At 32.7% G+C, this 23,631-nt stretch overlaps 1 protein-coding gene across 1 annotated transcript; it reads left to right on the forward strand.

The window, feature by feature from the left end:
- The first annotated feature begins 4,753 nt into the window (after positions 1-4,753).
- Positions 4,754-5,416, forward strand: LOC140451116 (uncharacterized). The gene has a single exon (XM_072544846.1). It carries the CDS (start codon positions 4,754-4,756, stop codon positions 5,414-5,416), a length of 663 nt encoding a protein of 220 aa, XP_072400947.1.
- Positions 5,417-23,631: the final 18,215 nt, after the last annotated feature.

Genomic DNA, 23,631 nt, shown 5'->3' on the forward strand with positions numbered 1-23,631 from the left:
GTCGTGTATACCGTCAATAATATATTGAATAATCACTTCTTCTTCTATATTGGCTCTACTACCTATTTCTCTCATATGCAGTACATATTCTTGCACGGACTCATCTCTCTTAAGTTTTCTATTCATTAACATCTTGTGAATTTCAGCGCTGCTAATTCTTTCTTCAAATTCCGCTATTAGCTTTTTCTTTAGCACAGACCACGTCTTAATTCCTCTTTCCGATTAAACAAATAATTTGGCTAATCCTCGTAATAGTTTCTTTCCAAAAATTAGTTTCTGTAAATCATTCCACCCTATAATCTCAGCTACTTCTTCAAAATCTTGGATCCACTTACTCACGGGATACTCGTTTTTGCCATCGAAAGTTCTTATACTTTCTTCGACGTCCCTAAATGTCAACGAAAATAATTCCGGCTTTCTTTTTCTTCGTCTTCCAGTAATGATTTCTTTTACGTCGTCTGAATCATCACTCTCGTCGTCCTGAAAATCCTCCTGAATTTCTTCGCCCGTTACATCATCATCGTCGTCGTTTTCTAAATTATCGTCGTTTTCGTCCATCTGTGGTTCGTTTAGGAATGTGCAAACGCATTCGGTCACATCGTCTTTCGAGCCAATGTAGTTCAAATCAAGAATATTACAAATAACAATCAAGTCTGATATCCCCACCTCAGATATGCTACCCAATTTATTCGCATACTCGTCAGAATTTTTACTTTAATTGAAACCATTAAACTGACCTAAAAGTGATCTATGTCTTCGCGATACGCCCTTATCCCCAAAAGCAATGCTATATAAAATTTTAATAGCAACTAAATTTCCCGTCTTTAAGTTTTGCTGAATATTTGGAAAAGATGCTAACATCGCCATGTTTATAATTAAAATTAAGTTAGAACAACAACAAAAATAAGCAATAATTGTATTAAAATGTACCTATCTGATAATAAAATATAATTGTATAAACCACCCTGTATAAGTAAAGAGCGTTTAAAACCTGTAACAAAAACAGTACAAATTATAGTAAACACTTCAAATTAAAACAAACTTTTAAATGATCAGCACAAAACTAACGACCAATAAATCAAATTAATAATGTCTTTAAGTACTTTCTGTTATTACGTCACCACCCTGGAATGTTGGATCCTATCAAAATGTTTATAACTTCCGTCAAACGTCTAGCGTCCTTGACTCTTGGCATGCATTGACAGTAAAAAAATGAAATATGCACAATACCTCGTTACGTCCTTAATTTTCTTATCGTCTTATTAATTTCTCATCTGGGTTGGTCTCATCAGCTGTATTATTGTTATTTTTGTAGCGTGTCTAATTTGTCGTCGTCGTCAGGTTAAAAATGAAATTTCGTCTCCATATAGTAAGATCGTCGTCCTAAAACAAATTCACTAAGGGTGTATCATCTTATTATCTCATCATCCCGGTTGAGCCCCCAATTGTAGGTCTAGGTTTTTATATCGTCTTGAGATCTACACGTCTTCGTCGTAATAATACTTTATAGTGAATTAGTAATGTTTCTTTATTGGTAACAGTTATAAATTTATGGTTAGCTTTTGTTACGAGGAACAAACACGTCTTACTGCTGCTGATGATATAATTCGACTGTCTGTCTGAGTCTGAGTCGTCATGATATATGAACGTTATGCAATAACAGGTGACGTAATACTGACAGATTACGTTACAGGCGCCACTGTGACAGATAATTTTAAATGGGACTTTATGGCAAGTGATACCTCATTTGAAAGGTATTGACCTTATATGTTTAAGCTTATTTTGATGAATATATTAAATAAATACCAAAATTTTAGCATCTCATTTAATTAATAAATTTTTAACAATCAGTTCTTATAGTAAGTGTTCAAAATGTGCTCCATCTACTTCCTGACAGTAATGCATCCTATTTCTAAACTCTTGCCGTACTCGTTCAAATGTGTTGGTCTACATTCTTCCACAATTCGTTGTTTCAAAATGTCAATATTGTCGGGTGCTGTACCGTAAACTTTAGATTTCAAGTATCCCCACAGAAAAAAATCTAATGGTGTAAGGTCCGGTGACCCAGCTGGCCCATTCTATCATACCTCGTCGTTCAATCCATCTACCACAATATTTCTCATCTAGGTAACGTGTTACTGCACGTTGCACGTTGAAACGTTATTTCCAAGTTGCCTAATCCATCTGGATTATCCTCCAGAATTTCAAATATTAACGGTTTAATTGCATTTTGTAACATCTTCACATACACTACACCGGTTAAGTTAGTATTGAGGAAAACAGGCCCAACTATGTGATTTCCCAAAATACCTGCACAAAAATCAATTTTTTTTTTGGAAATTGAGTATGAGTTTCAAGAAAGACGTGAGGATTTGTGTAACTTTAATACCTCACAATTTCCATTGAGAGAAAAAGTACTTTCGTCACTAAAACAAATTGTTTTTATGTAATCGGGCTGTTGGTTAATTTTATTGGACATATTTTCACAGAATTTTAGTGTTTGGTGGGGGTCATCATCTGAAAGTTGATGCACAATTTTTAATTTGTATGAATGAAATTTGTTTTCAGCCAACACTCGGTGTACTGTCTTTTGAGTGATTCTATAGATAGATGCAACTTGGGCTGTAGAAGAAGTACTACTACCATTTCTGAAATTATGTAAATTTTTTTGTCATCACTAATTGTTGGTCGACCAGATCGTTTGAAATGTTAAACACTACCTGTTTGTTTAAACTTCCGAAGACGCTTCCTCAAATAAGCTCTCGATGTGGGGCGATCGGGGCACTTCTCATTAAATGTCGTTCCGCTGCATAGAAATTATTTTCACATTCATTAATTATTATTAACACAGCTGCTACTTTATCAGCTACAGTATGTACCATTCTGCCTTTGTAAAAATTTAAACGTCTCGTTAAACAATAATTAAACTAAATATTAACTAAAAGCAACTTGACTAAACTTGAATTGACTAAACTAAGCAGAAACAGAAACTAAATATTCAGGTATAAATGCTTTTGCAAACTAAAAAAAAAACTACAGAATTGACAAACGTCAATTTTTTTGACAAATAACCAAAGGCGGACGTTAGAATTTTTATTAATTAAATGCCAAACTAGAATTTTAGTATTTATTTAATTTATTTGTCAAAATCATCTTAAATCCAAAAAAAAAATTAGTATGATTGATTAGGTATATTAAAATAATTGTAGTTTCGCATTTAATTAATAAATAATATTCTAACGTTCGCCTCTGGTTAAATTGTCAAAAAGTTGACGTTGACGTAAAAAAAAATTAGAGAATTGAAAAACGTCAACTTTTTGACAAATAACCGGGGGCGGAGGTTTTAATATTTATTAATTAAATGTGAAACTACAATTTTAGTATTTATTTTAATTTATTCATCAAAATGAGCTTAAGCTCAAATAAAATGAGTATGGTTGAATAGTCATATTTAATACCTTTTAAACGAGGTATCACTTGCCATACGGTCCTATTTAAAACTATTTGTCACAGTGACGCTATAACGTCATCTGTCACTATTACGTCACTTGTTATGACTAGTTAAAAAGCCTACGTCTGTTTATTACCTCCCTCCAAATTTCACTATTATAAGTAGAACCGTTCAAAAGATACGAAGGGGGAACAGACTTTTGACTAGGACTGTATATATATATATATATATATATATATATATATATATATATATATATATATATATCGACGGTGGAAAAGCAAAACATTTGAAGCGACATTTTGGTCAAAAATGACTTTTATATATCACTGAAATCAGCATTTTTTTCTGCGTCGATTGGTAGGGGAGGGTGTTCCACAGCGAAACATGTTTCACACTGAAACAAAGAGATTTTAAAATTCAAATATTGCGCCTAATCAACGCAACCTTCGCTTCAGAGAAGTTCCCGCCGTCCTCTACTTGTTATCTTAACCTCAGTGTGTGTAAATCCGCCGTTCTGTTGCGACGAAAAAAATATTGTATTTCTGGTTCCAAGTAAATTTAAAGTGATATATTTTCAACCCGGTAAGTCTCCAATTATTTAATTTAATATTTGCTAAGAACGTTGCGGGGTAAGGTACATAATTGATTGACGATTTCTGAAATTTGCGGCATTTTAAATGTTTTAGGTTAGGTTGTTAAGTTAATTGTTGGGAAAAGTGCTTAATCGTCCAGATTGAAACAAGTCCATGTGGGGCACAGTGAAACATGTTTCACTGTACCCTATGACACATGCAACAATGTTTTAATTATTTATTTTTTAGTTGTGATCCAAGTTTAAGATGGCTCGTAACCGTAAGCGCAAAACAAACATTGGGCACTTTCAGTCAAGAGCAGATAAAAGCAGCTGTGCGTCTCGTTGTTCAAGAAAATCTGCCTATAAGACGAGCAGCCGAATTACAAGGTGTTGCCTATGTTACTTTGTTTAGATAAGAAATCAGATGAATTTAAATAACTTTTTCTGTTGTATGATGCACTATTTTTTATTTCTAAAAATAGTTTTTCTTTTATTTTAGGTATGTACGCAAAGTTAAAGCGAACCCCTATTCAGACACTGTTTTTCGTCCCAAATATGATGTGAGGTTAATTTTTACACATGATGAAGAGAAAACCTTAGTTGACTATATTTTAACCTTTGCAAAGATGTGCTATGGACTTACTCCACTGGAATGCCGCAAGCTTGCATTTGAGTCAGCAATAAAAAACAATAAGGAAATCCCTAATAATTGGAAAGAACAAAAAATGGCAGGTAGAGAGTGGTATTTTGGCTTCAGGAAAAGGCATCCAGAATTAAGTTGTCGAAAACCAGAAGCTTGTAGTTTATCCCGTTCTACTGCGTTTAACAGGCACAATGTTTCAACGTTTTTAAAAAATCTTGAAACAGTTCTTAAGCGTGAGGCTCATTTTAGTGATGGCAGTAGAGTCTTTAATTTAGACGAAACTGGAACCACCACACTTCATGCTCCTCCTAAAATTCTTGCCAAAAAAGGTATGAAACAGGTCTCTCAATGTACTAGTGGGGATAGAGGGGTTCTTGTAACGACCTGCAGTATCATTTGTGCTGGTGGTTATGCCTTACCTCCGGCCATGGTATTTCCCAGAGTTCATTTCAAGGAAATGATGATACAAGATGCTCCAGCTGGTACGTTGGGATTGGCTGCTTCTTCTGGATGGATGAACAGGGAATTATTTCCGCAAGTAATGGAACATTTTATAAAATATTCTTCTAGTTCTTGTAACAACCCCAGCCTTCTCATCATGGATAATCACGAGAGCCATTTGTCATTGGAAACCTTGGATCTTGCAAAGCCGAATGGGGTCACAATATTGACACTACCTCCACACTGCTCAAACAAAATGCAGCCCTTAGATGTAGCAGTATTTTCATCGTTCAAGGCATTATAACAGTGCCATGCAAGGTTGGCTTCTTAATCACCCTGGTTATCCAGTAAATATTTTTAATGTCGGAAGTTTTGTTAAAGTTGCGCATGAAAGAACAATGACACCTACGAACATCAGTTCAGGATTTAAGAAAACTGGCATCTTCCCTTATGATCCAGAAATATTTTCAGATGACGATTTCCTCATGTCGGCTGTAACAGACAGACCAGAAAATCATTCTCAACCAACAGTTATTCAACAGCCTGAGCAAGAAACAGAAAAACAGCAAGGCATCGAGGGAACTGATGAAACGCCAGCAGAAAATAAAACCAATAATAAATCTTCTTTTGTTTCTCCACAAATCTTTCGAGGATTTCCAAAGGCACAAAAAAGAAAGATTCAGAAATCTAGAAGGCAAGGAAAAACAATTATTGCGACTGACACTCCTGAAAAGGACGAACTAGCTAAAAGGGAATTGAGTAGAAAAAAAGTAAACCAAACAGCTGTTAAAAAGGTGACAAGAATAATTACAGATGATGATGATGATGACGAAGAACAAGAATGGCAGGAATCATCAAGTGAAAGCGATTGGACACCGAAAGATCCAATTCCAGATCTTACTGAGGAATTAACCAGACCTCCAACTAAAAATAACTTCGTTTTGGTACAGTTTACGACCAAGAATTTGATTTACTTTGTTGGGAAAATATTGAACGTTTTGGAAAAAGATGAATTTGAAATTTCCTTTATGAGGAAAAGCGCATAAGTAACTGGCAAATTCTTCTTTCCTACAAATCCAGATATTTCAGTTGTTCGGTTAGAAGATATTAAAATGCTTTTACTTCAACCGATTCTTTCTGGCTCAGAAAGTTTTGAAATAAATTTTAACAATCATGACGTTCGGTAAAATATATCTATTAATAAGTTCATTTAGGTCCTAGTGAGTAAAACTTGTACGACACTACATATTTTACATTAAACATATTTTTGTTTAGAAAGTGTTTCATTGTACCCCACCGCAGTGCCGGATTTAGTTCATGGACCGCCGGGGGCTAAGTCATACTATACCGCCACTCTCCAGTAGGTATAGATGCGTCTTAGGCAAGGTGCTCACCAACGTGACAACCAAATGGCGTGGCAATGGCGAACAAGTGTTGTGGTGTCTCAGTGGCAGGTAAAATGTATAAACATATGTAGTCGCACGTGCGACCTTTCGATACGTGCGACTACATTATGTTTATAAAGGTTTAACAATTCTATCTGCCACTGGGACACCACAGCACTCGCTCGCCATTGCCACGCCATTTGGTTGCCACGTTGGTGAGCGCCTTGCCTTAGGTTAACAATTCATTAAAACTATTTTAATATTATTACGTAATTTATTACAAATATACAAAAAAGCCACAAAGACACAAACTCACAACTTATAAAGTAAATTAACATAATTATTTACAAACAAATTTTCCTGGACTTCCTACTTGCAAACAGGTCAATGATTTTATTAAAATCTAATTTTGTAAGCAGATCATTATTAATATTTAAAACAGTGAACGAATTTAATGTTTCTTCCGTCATCGAATTTCTCAAATAATTTTTGACCCGTTTTAAAGTGGAAAATGATCTTTCTACGTGTGCTACGAGTGCTATTTCTACGTTTGGGAAGGTTGCAATTATATTATTTTTATGCAAAAGCTCCATCACAAAAGTAGCACTGTGATTTCTTGGATTTTTATACTCAACTTGGCCTAGTAGTGACATTATAAAATGTTTTAATTGAATACACTCGAGTACAAGTCATTCGAATAAATATTCACTAATACCGACGCTTTGTCTGATCACGTTATCCTCTGAAAGAGGTAGAGAAAATAAAAATGAGAAAGTGATGGCAATATCTTCATAAGCTTTTCCTCTAGATTTCAGATTATTTGCCAAATAATCAATTGTTTTATACAGCACTTGGGTTCTAATCTTATTTTGCGGTGTAAGGTTCTCTTACTCGTAGAGACTCGTAAAAATGTTGTAATGAGCTATACAAAGACGAACATGTATGTAAGTCAATATTTGCGCTTTGTAAATATTTACTCGCTAGGTCAGTTCTTTCCAGTACTTCGAACCAAAAGGCAACACAAATTCTAACGTAGCCATCTTTTCGTGTAAATTGTTTGCTTGACAGCGTACTGGCATCTTCTCGTCATCGTTAGCGGATAACTCTAAAAGTGCTTGCTTTATATCTTTATATCGTATAGCATAAATTAAGAGCTTTTAATGCATTAAATCGTCCTGACCATCGAGTCACATTAACTCTTTTTGGAACAAATGTTGTATGGCCACAATTTTTCAATAGATCAGTGAGTCGTTTCCATCTGTAAGTTGAAGCTGAGAAAAAAACATAAATTTCTTCAGCAATTAAAAAAAAAGAAGTACTTTCCATAGTGCATTCTGCTGCATGCTGCACAATCAAATTTAGGGAATGGGCTGCACATGGTACGTATTTTGCCAAACTATTCCTAGATTTTATTCGTTCTTGGAGACCGCTATAAACGCCAGACATGTTATTGGCATTGTCATACGATTGTCCCCTGCAGTCATCGATATTTATATTCAGGTTGGACAAAATTTTTACAATGCTGGCTTCCATATCTTCGGCTTTGTGGCCAGTGTTGTCTAAAAACTGTATGAACCTCTCGACAGGTGTTCCGGTATCCGAGCAATACCTAATAATGAATTTCAGTTGATCTGTACGTGTTATATCAGACGTAGAGTCAACACTGATTGAATAATATTTGCCACAATGAATTTGTTTTACAATTTCTTCTAATATGTGGTCCGAAAGCAATTGCAAAAATTCAAAAAAAATTGTTTTTGATAAATAACATACTGAACCACATATATTGAAGCATATTTTTTAATATGTTCTGTTCAAAGAGGATCATATTCCGCCAACAACTCTAGTAATCCAAGGTAATTGCCATTGCTAGTCGAACCAAATTTTTCGTCGGTTCCTCTAAAAGGTAGTCCCCTACTAGCTAAGAATTTTATGACACAAACGACTCTTTGTAATACGTTTCGCCAATATGTGATCTCATGTTCATTTGATCTGTTGCCGCAGAGAATCATCGATCTTTCTCATACTCAATGAAATTCTTGAAATAAAATTTTTAAGATGTTCTAAATGAACGACTGATCTTTCATGACTGTCACATTTTTCTTTAGCCTTTTTCCAGTCGTCAAATCCAGTAAAAAAGGAAAAAGTGCAATTTTCGCTTGAAAAGAGTCGACAATATAAGCAAAATAAAGAGCCTGTGCTTTTGGAATAAACAAACCAGTCACGCAGAATTTTTTCACCATTCTTTAAAACCTTATAAAATAGTGATTTAGTGCAGTACCTGTTTTGTTTCCCTATTTTTCTTTGTGTATATTCAAAGTTTAAAGAATTAAGATCCTGTGTTTTGAATTCTTTCAGCACTTCATCTACACAATTTCTTGGCCAGAATTTTGGATCTTGTAAATCAACTCGATTAACACCACTTTCGACTAGAATTTGACGTTCAGGAGAACTCTTTTCAGGATGTAAATCGATATCACAAAGTGGGTCTGAATTTGCTGTGGATGAATCATCTCGACGTGATGAAGATCCTGCTGCAAATTTTATTTTATTAAAAAAGTAACTAAAACAGTCAAATAAACCTACCTTCTAAAACATCTGAAACTGTTGCAATTGGATCGTCTTGAAAAGAAGTGCTCGTTGGTATACTATCTTGCCTGGATTTGGTAAAAAAAAGCTGAATCTTTTTTTTAATACTGCATTTAATTTTGGTTGCTTTTCTAACTTTTGTCGCTTCCAAAATGCACCTCCTTCCTTTCCGCTCATTTTTTAGAAACGTCACGAAAACACTTCACTAATAAAAATAAGTCAAATTTGAGACTAGTCTCGAAAACTGCGCTAACACGACTAACGATTGACGACATACCGTGTTGGAGCCGGACACGCTGTCGCCAGGTGCAGTGGATTTCCCGGAAACATGTGTTTTTGTGCGACCTGCTACTGCAGGCGCGGATCTTGTCGGTGACGAGACGAAGTTTTATTAATATTGTTCTGAACCTATTTATTTGTGGCATCTTACGTAATTTATTATTATTACCATGATATTTCAGAAAATCAACCCCATAAATTTGAAATATCCACATATAGAATTAAAACGTGATGGGAGCGACGTACCGCCTCTCAAAATTTACCGCCGGGGGCTAAGAGTCCCATAGCCCCCCCCCCTTAATCCGGCACTGCCCCACCGATAGTTTCAACAAATGACATGGTAATAAAAAAATAATCAAAGATAGGTAATATTATTAGGTAATTCAAACCAATCGCTGCTATAATGACAAGTAATGTCTAATATTTGCGATATTACAAACAAATTATACAAAAATCTAATTTTTCTAAAAAAAATGATCCACTGTGGAACACTCTCCCCTATTAGTTTCATCACTCTCTAAGGACTTTGATGTCACTTAAAGTATTGCAGTTTTGTGGATCATTTTTTATCACCGATAATTGTACCAACACAAAATTTTGTCAATTTCCGTATAGGTTGCTCTTAAGTTAACACCCCTTCGATATATTTGGCATTCCAATTGTTTATGCTTTCCCTTTTTAGCTAGCGTGAGGTGGTGAAATTGTTTTTCCTTACCCTGAACTATGTTACTAATAACACTTAAAGTGTTTTTCTGTGTTCATACTAGTTAGTGGTAGGTCACTTAAATTATTTTTCCTATCTAACATTTATTGCACATCGCGTATTTAATGTGTTTTCCTCATATTTTCAGAATGGGTTGAATGGCGTTCAATTTGTTTTGCAAGATGTTTAATAAAATACGAAGTGTCGCTTAATGTAACGTATAAAAAATTATCACAAATGTTTTTAAATTAACCGAGAGCATTACAATTTTTATAAATGGCGCCAAGTTGTTTTGACTTCAATTGTAAATGATGTTTAGTGTCGTTTAGGATATACATTTTTCTGATTATTTAATTAACGTGTCGCTTAATGCAACGTTTTTTCAACGATATTTTTGCAAGTGACGAAGTTATAAATAGAAGTGCCAATCAAAGGTCGCTTGTCGCTTCAGTCAGTGATCAGCCGTTACCGGGAGAAATCACGTTTGTTGAGACTTGTCGATAAGGGTGATAGTAGAACCGAGTAAGTAAATGATTACCTTTTGTTTGTTAATTATTTTAAAAGTATCCTATTTATTATTAGTCTATGGTATTATTTTAAATATAAAATAGTTGTTTATCTATTAAATTTGTCATATTCATTAACTGCCTAATTCAAAAACTTTTTTACAGTTACGTGATGGACCGTAGAAAGTTTTATAAAAAAGTAATATCCGAATTCTCTCAGGTACGTGGTAAACGTAAATTATCCTTCGAAGACGAAATAGCATCAAACCCTACACAGGGACAACAATCTTCGGAATTAACTTCATTATTGGATAATAATCAACCCTTGATAAGCATTGAAAATATTTGTGATCATGTTTCATCTTCTAGAATATTTTATAAAAATCATGAGTCAATAAGTAAATCAGGTATGTATTATATTTAATAATTATTTATTCACTATATTTACCATTGTATGCTTTTCACTCCACTTTCGTCTATGTTGTCATCTGCCTTTATAAGGATAAAAGCGGCTTTTGTTTCTAATAAACCCATTGGTGGGATTGAAACGTAGGCTACTGCCTGTTATATTTAAAGTAAATGACGAGTGTTTGGACTAAATTTTTCTTGAGATATGTTATGAACACAAAGCTTCTCTCTATACAAGTACTAATGGATACAATAGTTTGAGAAATAAATTGTAGTAATTTATTTCAGAAATACACAAAAACACCAATGTCCCACAAATAGAATATTTGCAAAACAATAATACAGATGGCCATAATACTGCGACTCCACCAACCTTGGAAGGAATAGGTTCGTATTGAAATTTGTTGTTTTCAATAATATTAATTTGCAAGATTCAACTAGTTGATAAGAAATAGATGATGATTTGAGTTTTAAATATCATTTTAGAAAAGGGTAGGCGGTAGACTATAGCAAACATTATCATTACACGGCTCTGAAATGCTCAACTTGCGAACGTTTTGGGTGCTTCATTTGTATGTACCTTCATAATAATTTATTGTTAGTCTTTCTATTATTGATTCTTGTTATATTAGCCCTATTATGAAATATAAATAAAATATTATCTCTCTTATTTCAGTTGACACTGTTGCAGAGTTTCAACGAACTATTGATAGCAATGCAATAACAAACACAATGGAAAATTTAGTCGCCAAAGATGCTGCTTCTGATCCTATTAATATTAAGCAAAATACAAAACGATCCAAACGACCCAGACTTAACAAAAAGACATATTGTGAATTTATCTCCGATAATGAAGATCCGTTTTTTACTGATGGTTCTAGTTCGTGAAGTGATACAGGTAACACGTCTTCAGATACATCTACCCATAATAAGAGGCCTAAGAAAAAGATAGTCAAAAAAAATACAGAAGGTAAGTACGGAGTTAGCCAGTAAAACAGATGATATTGACATAGTTGACGAAAAGGTAAAAGAACAAAACGAATAAATTATAAAAAAGAATAGAAAAGATCTTAAAAATAGAGGTCAAGAGTATACCCGAGCAGATAGAACAATACGTTCTAAAAGAGAAATTAAACCTAATCCTTGAATCGGAAAAAATGCGGCAATGACTGCCAGAATGTACTCGAAGAACGAAGATTGTCATTGTTTCATTATTTTTGGAGTTTGAGTAGTGCTAGACAACGCGATTGGATTGTAAATATGAGCCGACGAAATTCTATCAAGAGAAAACGTTCAAAAGACAGTGGGAAACGTTCTTTTTCGTACGAATATTTCATTAATGATAACGAAGATAGACGAAGAGTCTGCCAGCAGTTTCTACTTAACACCCTAGATATTACACAAACTTATGTTCATTATACACTAACAAATTCCATTGAGGAATCTGCAAAAGACGATCTAAGAGGTAAAATCATACCTGCCAATAAAACTAAGGAAACTACACGGCAAAGCGTTATAAACTTCATCAAGAAGTTGCCAGCACTGCCCTCTCACTACTGTCGAAAGGATACTACTAAACTTTACTTACCAGTTGAATTTAAGAACCAAAAAAATTTGTACCGTATTTACAAAGGCGAGAAAACATCTGAGGGAATAGACTATGTTAGTGAAAAAGTATTTTTAAACATATTTAATACTGAATTTAATATAGGCTTTCATATTCCTAACAAAGATAAATGTCTCAAATGTATTAAATTTGATGCAGCAAACACTGAAGAGAGCAAAGCAGAAAAGGAAGACAACTTATGGAAAAGAAAGCTAGCAAGGAAAGGTACAGTTTTCATCGTGAAATAAGTCAGAAACGCACAGATTTAATTTGTACATCTTTTGATCTCCAAAAGGTATTGAACACTCCCCATGGCGAAAGCGTGTTAATTTATTATTCAAGGAAATATGTCGTATACAACTTATGTTTTTATGAAAATGGCAGCAGAGAAGGCTTTTGTTACATCTGGGGAGAAACTGAAGGAAAACGAGGGAGCAATGAAATTGCTTCTATTATCCAGAAATACATAGATTTAGTGGATGCTCGCATCTCAGTGAAACACCTCATACTGTATTCCGATTCATGTCCCGGACAGAATAAGAATAGGATCATTTTGTCAGCCATTCATAATGCGCCTAAAAACTGTGAAAATATTTTAAGCATCCAAATGAACTACTTGTTCCCGGGACATACAGAGATGTCTGTTGATTCTATGCACTCTGTTATAGAAGGCGCTGTAAAAAATACTATTGTATGGGCCCCTTCGCAATGGGCTACAGTTTGTCAGTTAGCTAGAAAAGAACCAAAGCCTTATAACGTCAGTTATTTAGATCATACAGATTTTCAAGGTTATGAAAGCTTTGCTGACAAATATTTTCGCGGTAATTTAACTAGAAAGATAAGATAACTAGACGACGTTATGTCTTAAACTTATGTTTATATAACTTACGTTATTTTAAACTTTGTTTTAGATATTTAATTTTTGTTTTCATTTCACATCAGTTAGCCGTATATGTTTAATACCCAAACTTATTGTACACAAGATTTATCTTGTATAACGAACGAGTTTTTGTTTTTATACTTTATTATAATATAATATTATATTCTAAACGTTATTTTATTTCTGATAACCGTCACCATAGATATAGGTAAGTGTCGAATTAAAACTAGAGTGCAATAATTATGTTTAATAAGGTATTAGATGACTCGTAATTATGTGCCTTTGTCGTTACAATTACTTCTTTAGTTTATTGTATTTTAGTTAAAATAATAATGTTTTTAATTAAACTGCTTTTAAAAATCTTAGTTTTTTTATTTTTTCCTTTACTTATTTAGTACAAGAGAAGGTAGGTACTTAATTTATTCATTGCCCAATCTTTATACTTGTTAAAGTACTTAAGTTGTTTTTCTCGAGGAATTTTAGAGAGTATTGCGTCATATAATTTGTTCTGCCCTTATAGCAGATATAAAAGTTTACCAATGCAGTTGAATTGTTTTTATGCATCTCATAATTTGGTAAGAGTGGTGGTTAATGCGTTTTTCCTTACCCAAATAAAGTATCTGTGTGTACATTAAATGTTTTGCCATATTTTATATTTTGACTAAAATCACTAAACGCGTCCTTCTTATTACTCTGCACATAACATTTTACGTCCATGACTATTTTGCATCTGTATATCGGAAGCAAAATAGTTTTTCGATTTTTTCGGTTATTGTTGAAGATAAAGACATCGTTTATACAGAGAACTCTTTCGGATTATATTGTAATTGTTTTAACCTTATAGACAGAAATCTCAACCATACCAAATGGCTGTAGTCATAAAATTAAAGGATGCAATTAAGTATTAAAAGTGAAAGATAATATTCACATTTAATTCAGGGAATATCCGCGAGGGAGCGCAAAACCAATAAACGGAATGTATATTTTAATTCATTTAATGCATTATTTTGATTCCTCTTTGAAATCACTGACGGCAACACTGTGCAATACTGTGCATCTATAAATAGATACTAATAAACGGATTTTCGAAAATTATTCGATCTGTGACTGTGCTTGTGAGGTGAGAGGTGAGACAATTTAAGAATGTTAGCCAAGCGGAGAACATCGTATCCCTTTTTTTCAGATGATGTAAGTAGAAATTTTATATTTAAAACTCATAATATGTATTAAAATTATTCTAAATTTTCAAATAAATAAACGAAAACAATACAGGTATTAAGTATTTGAACGTAATTAATTTATAAAGATAGGTACTCATATTTTTATGTATATTAGGTATGCTAGTTTTTTTAAAGACATCCTACGAACAACTTTAATTTTGAAAATATAATTTTGTGGAACTACAACATATTTATTAAAATTTCACCAACTGCCAAATTTAAAAAAATTTACTAATCTAAATTTTAAAGTTATTACTTATTAATTACTTATTATTATTAACTTTATTCTTAATAACAACGTTTATTTATATTTTGTTTCCACCCAATTTTGAAAAAACGTGAAAACGTTAAATTATCCACGTCAGTCTGCCCGTAAACACATCGCCTTCCTCATTATACCATGTAGAACTATAAATTATATCACAATTAAAATTTTTTTGTATAACTAAAGACAAAGTGGTTAGTCCAAATTATTTTCTAATATATTAAAAAAATGTATCTGTAATTACAAATTCGTAATAATTACAGGAATTGAACAGATCTCCGGACTCTCCTATATACGATAGCGATATTGATCCAGAATATTTTCCAGAATCGGATACTAGTGAAGATGAAATAAAGGCAAGTAAAATTATAAATTATATTCTGTGGCTTGTTGGATCTTTATTCTGATATTCTTGTGTATTTACTTGTATGTTTTTTCATTTTTACCTCTGTATTTTCTTTTTTCATCCATCATGTTTAAAATTTCTCCTGTTATTAATGGTTTGTTCTTTTTTCGTCTCTTGTTTAAGGTAGTCTTTTGTTACTCTTGTCATTGTTTTCTTAATATAGTGCCAGTCTTCCTCGGAACTTTGTATCGACTATACTGGTCTTTTCCTCCAGTGTCTATGTTTTTAATCCCTTATTTTATCGCTAGTGGATTCTTCTTTAAGCTTATCTGGGTTATTAACAACTATTATTTTCTTATTTCTTTTTGTTCTTTTGAATTTTGGTCTTATTATTGCTAGAAGATTGTGTTCGGTAGAGATGTCAGCTCCGGGATATGCCTTGCGTGTTTTTACTGCGTTTCTTGATCTTTTGTTAACAATTATGTAACCGATTTGATGTTTTGTCATGCGTCCTCCTAGTTCATCAGCTGTGGATTTCCACGTGTACAGGCGTCTGGGTGGTAACTTGAAAAAGCTGTTTGTTATACTGTACTGATTTTATAAAATTAATGTTTTTAAGAAAACATATTATAAAATATGTTATATTGAATTTTTACTGCAATTTTACGTCTTTCTTCCTAAAGTTTTTCTTTTATAAATTTATTATACTAACGACATAAGAAAACGGGGTTATTGACTAAAGTGCTTATAAATGAAATTAAGCTTATAGACTAGTAATGAAGTAAATTATATATATTATAAAAGTGGATTCTTAATATATTATATTTTAGAAAAATTTAATTGTAAAATTTTAATTTTAGGAGCAAACTTCAAATAGTCCAGGCGAGAATATAACTACTGAAGTTTACAATGAAACAATCATAGTTAAAACTAAAAAATATGAAAGGAAAAAAGATATGTGCTATTACTGTGAAACGGACGTCATCAATTTTGTAAGACACTTAAAAAGAAACCATTCTTGTGAACTAGAAGTGCAACGTATACTGTCAAAACAAAAGAAATCCAAAGAAAGAAGAGAATTACTTTCACTTCTAAAGAAAAAAGGAAATTTCATTAAAAATTCACAAGAATGTGTAAAGCCGGTTAAGCAAGGACTTCAACCTTCTCAGTCATTTCTACCATGTTCGAACTGTCTAGGTTTTTACTGATCTAAATTTTTATATAGACATAGAAAAACATGTTTAGGTGGTCAATCATCTAAACATTCTCAAGCAGAAGGCCAAAATTTCTTGTTAAAGAATGTTAAAAAAAATTGACCAGCGATTAAAAGATGAGGTCTTCCCAAGAATGCGGCCAGATAAAATCTCTTTAGAAGCAAAAAATGATTTTCTTATATGTGCATTTGGTGCTAGATACCTTAAGATTCATCGCGTAAAACATCATATTAATGTTACAAGTCGAAAAATGAGAGAGTTATCTAGAATTCTAATAGAATTCAAGAAAATTAAGGCTTGTACAAGTAATCTATTTGAAGCTCTAAAACCAAAATTTTATGACGATTTAGTAGAAGCTACTAAATTAGTAGCAAAATATGATACAGATAAAGATTTATTTGTTTCGCCCACGTATGCATTAAATATAGGCACGTCTTTAAAACAATGTTGTAACATTTCGTTACACATGATATCAAAAAATGAACCAACCATTGAAACAGCTAATTGTGAAACAAATCTGAAAACATTAATAAATTTGTTTCAATCAAATTGGCGTTTTGATATATCAAACCGGGCTGGTAATGACCTTAATTTAAAGAAATTTAATAAAATTACTATTTTACCTCTCGCCAGTGACCTATAATTACTCAAGCAACATTTAGTTACAGAAGCAGATAAGGCATTACAAGTACTCAAAATAGATTCACATAATATTGCTGCTTACAATACTCTATTAGAAACAATATATTGTAGAGTTATACTTTTAAACAGAAAAAGACCGGGGGAACTGCAAAGAATGCTTTTGGATACCTACGAGAAATATGAAAAGAAAAATGAAAGTTATGAAGAATTTAAAGAAGTTGTTAGCGAAACAGAAACAATATTGTTAAAAAATATGAAGCGTATTGTCATAAGAGGTAAACGGGGACGAGGTGTTCCGGTTATATTTAGCACTGACATACAAAATCACAGAGAAATATTAAAAGTTAGATCTAATTTTATAAAAGATGACAACCCTTATTTATTTGGCAGATCAAGTCACTCTACTTCTATCTGTGGATATAAAATAATTGCCAAATATGCTGTCGCTTGCGGTGCTAAAAATCCTCAAGCCATAACTTGCACCAGATTAAGAAAACATCTAGCAACGCTCACACAATTATTTAATTTAAGTGATAATGAAATTGAACAGTTGTTCAGTTTTATGGGACACACAGCTGCCGTTCATAAAAACTCTTATCGATTACCAGACGATGTGTATCAAACGGCGAAAATTTCAAAATTATTAATCCTAATGAAAAATGGTGAAGCCGGAGGACAGAAAGGAAAAACATTAGACGATATATCTATAAATTTGGGCCGAAATCTTTTAGAAGATGAATCTAGTGAGGAAAGTGATGATCTAGAAATGATTTTGACGATTTTAAAAAAGTTAATGTAACGGAAGAACTAAAGAAAGACGAAACAATAGAGACAATACCATTTGCACCCAAAAAGAAAAGAATACTAACTCCCTGGACAATTGAAAAAAAAACATTGGTAAAGCTTACTTTTCAAAATATATAGATCAAAAACGGGCACCAAAAAGGTTAGAATGTGAAGAATTAAAATCTTTGCATCCGCAATTATTTTTTAATAAAAATTGGTTAAAAATCAAAATGTTTGTGCAAAATCAATATTAAAAAAAAGGGACATAAATATGAGTGTTACATGATGTTTTTTATTTATGCCATTAAATAAAAAAATTTTAGCTTATAGTATTGTTTTTAATTATTCCTAAAAAACTTAAAAAATTATACTTGCAACACTTAGACAGCCGCCATAGTGAAAAAAAGAGGGTCCTTCCAGCCGGACATATTTCTATCCCATACCCATATAAATAACAAACAAGCTAGAACCAAAAGCTGATTCTCGCGGCAACAGAATCAAATTGACCGTGCATCACGGCATGCTTCTCATGGCAGTCAAAGTATTAAAATCATAGGCCTTTAAATAATATGCCTATAATAATAAAATTATACTTTATCTGATATCAAACAATACAGATATGTCAGTTCGCTAATCTGAGACACAACTGTCTAGTAATTTTAGTAATCATTTTTTTTTTTTGCAAAGTTAGTGACATTTTAACAGACTAGAAGTGGCTGAAAATAAGGTACTGTACAATCTAGCACACGTACTCCTAGCAAATATTAATAGTAAACAAACGTAAATGACATAAATCTTATGCCAATCAATAATTATTTATTTACACCATAATAATAATGTATTGACAACAAATGAGAAAGTTATTTATTGTACAAAATAAAAATATTTTAAAGAAATAAATTCCACAAAGTTTATGAGTTTAGTACACACTCCCACTATTTCCAATAATTATTTTTTTTTTAATTAAACAGTAAGGTTATTCAACCTGTTAATAGCGTGAGTTAGAAATTTTTTGTTGTAGGTTCCGTACTGTGAATCTGTCAAAACGCATCTCAGTTGAGCGAACCGAGTATATTTTAGGAAGTATGTTAATTTTAAGTTAGTTTAAGGCTTTGTTTTAAAAAATTGTCTATAATTTAAATAATTAACTTTGTTCAAGAATTTTCGATCACAAAAATGCTATTTTGCACTTCAGTGATAATAATTAAAAGAAATTATGCATATATAATTTTGATGTATAGATTCCTATAACTTAAAGAAATAACTAATATAAGTTCGTCGTGCGGCGACAAGTGATATGTTGTTGACAAATGTTTTCTTTAAATTACTGTCGTCGTTTAAAACTGTTTGTGCATTTTAACTTTGAAACATTGTGGACGTAAAATAAATAGTAAAATGAAATATATATTCATATGTGGAAGTAAAATAGTAATGTATATATACGAGATGTATATAAGGGGACTCATATTAGATAGTAATATAAAAAGAAGCAAAATAATCTGAAAATAAAAAATTTGAATAATTTCTTTTTTCAAAATAATAATAAGAAAAATACAGTATACATTACTAAATTTTCTATAGAAATAGTATACTTTGTTAGTTTTTTTCTAGGATCATTGCTTATGGGGGACGTAATATGTTTGTTTTCTGAACGGACGCAAATTTGTGCCCAGATGTAAATATATATATATATATATATATATATATATATATATATATATATATATATATATATATATATATATATATATATATATATATATATATACATCTAGCGGTTAATGTAAGCTCCGTTCTAAAACGGTATTATACTAACTCCAGTAGAATATACACCGTGTATATTATTATCTAAGTAGCGCTTTATGTAGACTCCGACCAACATGTAGCATTAAGTGGACTCCACAATAGGATAAACCATTTTTGGGATCCGTATTTACCATGTTGCGTACATTTCTAAACTCCTGAGATGTTGCCAATAATTGTATTAGTAGTAGATTTTCAAATTTTACAGCAGGTACATTTTAACACTTGAAATTTATTTAAATATCCATCAATTTAGTCATGAAGGAATTTCAGGATTATTTCGCTAATGTAGTTAAATATAAATTGTTAACCGACACATAACTTTATTTTACTTTTTAGTTTTAATAAACAAGGCGGTAATTTATATTACTTATTTTATATATTTTTAAACATAAGAAAGTGTCTATTATAAACTTGGACAAGTTAAGTTTCCATTTTTATTAATTAGTATTTTTTATTAAAAGGCATTGTCACTAAAACATTTAGTTCATAAATGAAGAGCTTTTTTACAAAACTGCATAAATCCATTTCCGGCTAAAATACATTTTTTGTTGAATTTCGAGAGTTTGATCTGCCTTAGATCTTGTGTATAAGTCTCATGTGTTAAAAGTTAATATTTCCCATTTAAAAGGAGCCTCAAAATCACGTTTCTTCCACAAAACTTAATTAATCCACTCAAAAACCTTTACCCCATGTTCACTCTTTTTTTATACAAAACTTAACATCTCCTTCTTTAGCCAACCATTAAAATTAATTTTTATTTTACAAAACTGCATAAATCCTCCGGCCTGCAGATCTATCCCTCTACTATTTTTGTTTGGATTTAAAAGCATCCTCTAGAATTAGATGTTGATTCGTGAAACAAAATATAATATTCGTTAGTTCTAAAACTACCCACGGGTCGCACTGACAATGTGTAGCGTAGCCAGGCCATGCCACGCGTGGCCACGCTGTATGAGATTATCAGTACTTTTCCGTTCGATGAGACGGGATGTTGTGAATTCGTTGTATGTCAACGTTGTTTTCTGTGTTTTGCGTGTTATTTTGAGATGGATACTGTTACTAATTTATCGGTGGGATCTAAAAAAAGACGATCCATCAAAACAAGTGAGAGAGGGCGTTCAAAAATTATGAAGTACAACGATAGTGATCCTCATTTAGTGTTTCTAAAACAGAAGACCAGACCATGTGCCCATAATTCGAAAAATCTTCGTTGTGCTACGGTATCCTACGATGATATAAAACTTAATCGACAAGCAGTCTACATGGCAGAGGGTAAAGAGAAACAAGATCTTGTTTTGATGAAATATATCTCTGCTTTCGAGCCCCAAAGAAGAAGGGGAAGTGGTACGCCTGTCTCTGCAACTCACACAAGAACGGTTTCTGTGAAATTTTTTCTCAATAGTCAGAAACAGAAACGCATGATTCCTGTGTGTAAAAAGTTTTTTGCTTTTTCAATGAGTGTACCTGCCTCTCGACTACTGCGGATTGGAAAGGTCGTCAATCAAAGTCTGCTGCCCAAAGAAAATAGAGGTGGTTATCGACGAGAAGCTTTTTTCAGAGCCAAAAAGGAAGCAGTCCATCAATTTCTTGGTAAACTAAATTGTGTCGAATCTCATTATGGAAGAGGAAAAAGTAAAAGAGTTTACCTTTCAGCAGAGTTAAGTGTAAATAAGTTATATAAAATGTTTAAGGATGCTTACACTGCCGATTTTCACGTGAGTTATTCATGTTTTCACCGTATTTTTGTAACCGATTTTAACATTGGATTTTCCTCTCCAGCTACAGACGCATGCGCTACGTGCACTCGTCTTAAATTTCTTATTCAACAAAACGCTCGCGGTTCAGTTGAAAGAATTAGTCCAATGACTGAACTTCGTATTCACAAGCTGAGAGCGGATGCGTTTTACAAACTAATGAAGGAAGTTCCCAGTGATACTTATAGTTTTGTTTTTGATTTGCAACAAGTGCATCCACTCCCTAAAACTCCAATCGGCGATGCCTTTTATCGCCGACAAATTGCATTCTATGCATTTTGCTGTGTGCCTATTGACTCAAAGGCACCAACATTTTATACGTGGAATGAAACGCAGGGAAGCAGAGGAGCAAATGAAATCGGATCTGCACTCATCCATCACTTAAGAAGGCAAGATCTTTCGTCTTTTTCTGCAGTATCGTTGTTTTGTGATGGTTGCGCTGGCCAAAATAAAAATGCGCATATTGTTCATCTTTTGTGCCATTGGCTTAAAAATGAGGCTCCAGAGAATGTACAGAAAATTCATGTCACCTTTCCGACTCGTGGCCACAGTTTTCTTCCAGCTGATCGAGCTTTTGGCCGTGTGGAGAAGCGCTTGAAAAAAACTGATACCATCATCTCGAGCGAAGAGTATGCTTCTATTTACGAGTTTGGTTCTGTACAGAAACTGGGACAAGACTGGGTGATATACGATATCAAAAGCCTTGAAATGATTTATCAAAAAATAAAAGGAATCAGCCAAACCAAACGCCTCATTATTAAGAAAATCAAAACAAGGGACCGGCATACTTCAACCAAAATAAAATGCTGCGCCAACTATAGGTTCGATAGTGGAACAGAACCTTTTAGAAGCATTGTAAAAAAAAAATAAAAATGATTTTCTTCAGGCTCTTCCCCAAATCCCACTATCTCATTCCGTGACTGAAGAGAAAAAAAAAAGATGTCCTTCACTTATTGCAAACCCACTTTGGACAAAATTGGAAAGAGATCCCTGATCTTCATTGGTATATTAATGCTCTTCAACACAAAGTTACTAGTGATCCAAATCCAGAAACCCACAACTACCATGATGGCGAGTGTGATTGCTTGGAAGATGAGCCAAAAAATGTTCACATCTAAATTGTTTGTACTCCTCATTTTTTTTTTGTTTTAGTGGGTGCCGTTTAATATTTTGTATTTCTAAGATATTGTTAATTTGACAAAAGTTAATATCTCCCATCTTTTTTTACAAAACGCGATATCTCCAACAGACACATGGCTATATTTTGTTAATGCAAATCAATAAAAATAATGTTAATTAACGTTTTATTTCTCTAAGTCTAACCTCAATTTGATTATGTTCTCTGAAATTTCGAAAATTTTAGTACAACAGCTGCAGCACGTTTTTACGTCTCCTGAAAATTTTTGAAAAGTGGATTTATGCAGTTTTGTAAAAAAGCTCCTCAAATGTACGTAGATCGGATAGAGTAATCGTGTAACAGTTTATGAAATTAGAGGCCCCTTCGGTAGGATTATAATGTTTGTTACCCTACTAATTAAAGAAAACTTAAACAACAGGGAGATCTTTATAATTTTTGGATTACTGCAGTTTATGACATGCAATATTTGTTTCATAGCGTAGTTGAATTTAAACTACAATAATTTATAAATCAATCTTTAATAACATACTTTTTTACTGTCTAATTTCAATAGATATGTCGATTTTTAATTAAAATATTTAATGCATTAAAGTCGCGTAGAGATTTTCACTAAACATTTAATTTTAAAACTATTATAATAAAAGTCCAAGAAAAGTATAAAGTCTAGGGAATTTAATATCCCACTATGGATTTGTTTTATAGACTATCGTAAAGCGTTCCACAGAGTCAAATGGATACACTTATGACTGATACTAAAAGAATTAGGTGTACAACAACACCTAATTTTGCTTATAACTGAACTGTACGAACACACTACTAGACCATTTAAACAAACATTAAAAGAAGATTGAAAATCAAAACGAAATATAAGTATCTGGGAAAAATTTCTCAAACGATATTAATATTAAAAGGGACTTTAAAGAGCATCTGACAAAACATGCTAAACCTTAAGGCGACTAAACCACAAAATGGTTATTTGAGAAAAATTATAG

The sequence above is a fragment of the Diabrotica undecimpunctata genome, chromosome 9, assembly GCF_040954645.1.
Source record: "Diabrotica undecimpunctata isolate CICGRU chromosome 9, icDiaUnde3, whole genome shotgun sequence".
NCBI lineage: Eukaryota > Metazoa > Arthropoda > Insecta > Coleoptera > Chrysomelidae > Diabrotica > Diabrotica undecimpunctata.

Excerpts from the sequence above, each read along its gene's own strand:
- LOC140451116 (XM_072544846.1), top strand. The coding sequence starts at position 4,754 with ATGGCAGGTAGAGAGTGGTATTTTGGCTTCAGGAAAAGGCATCCAGAA.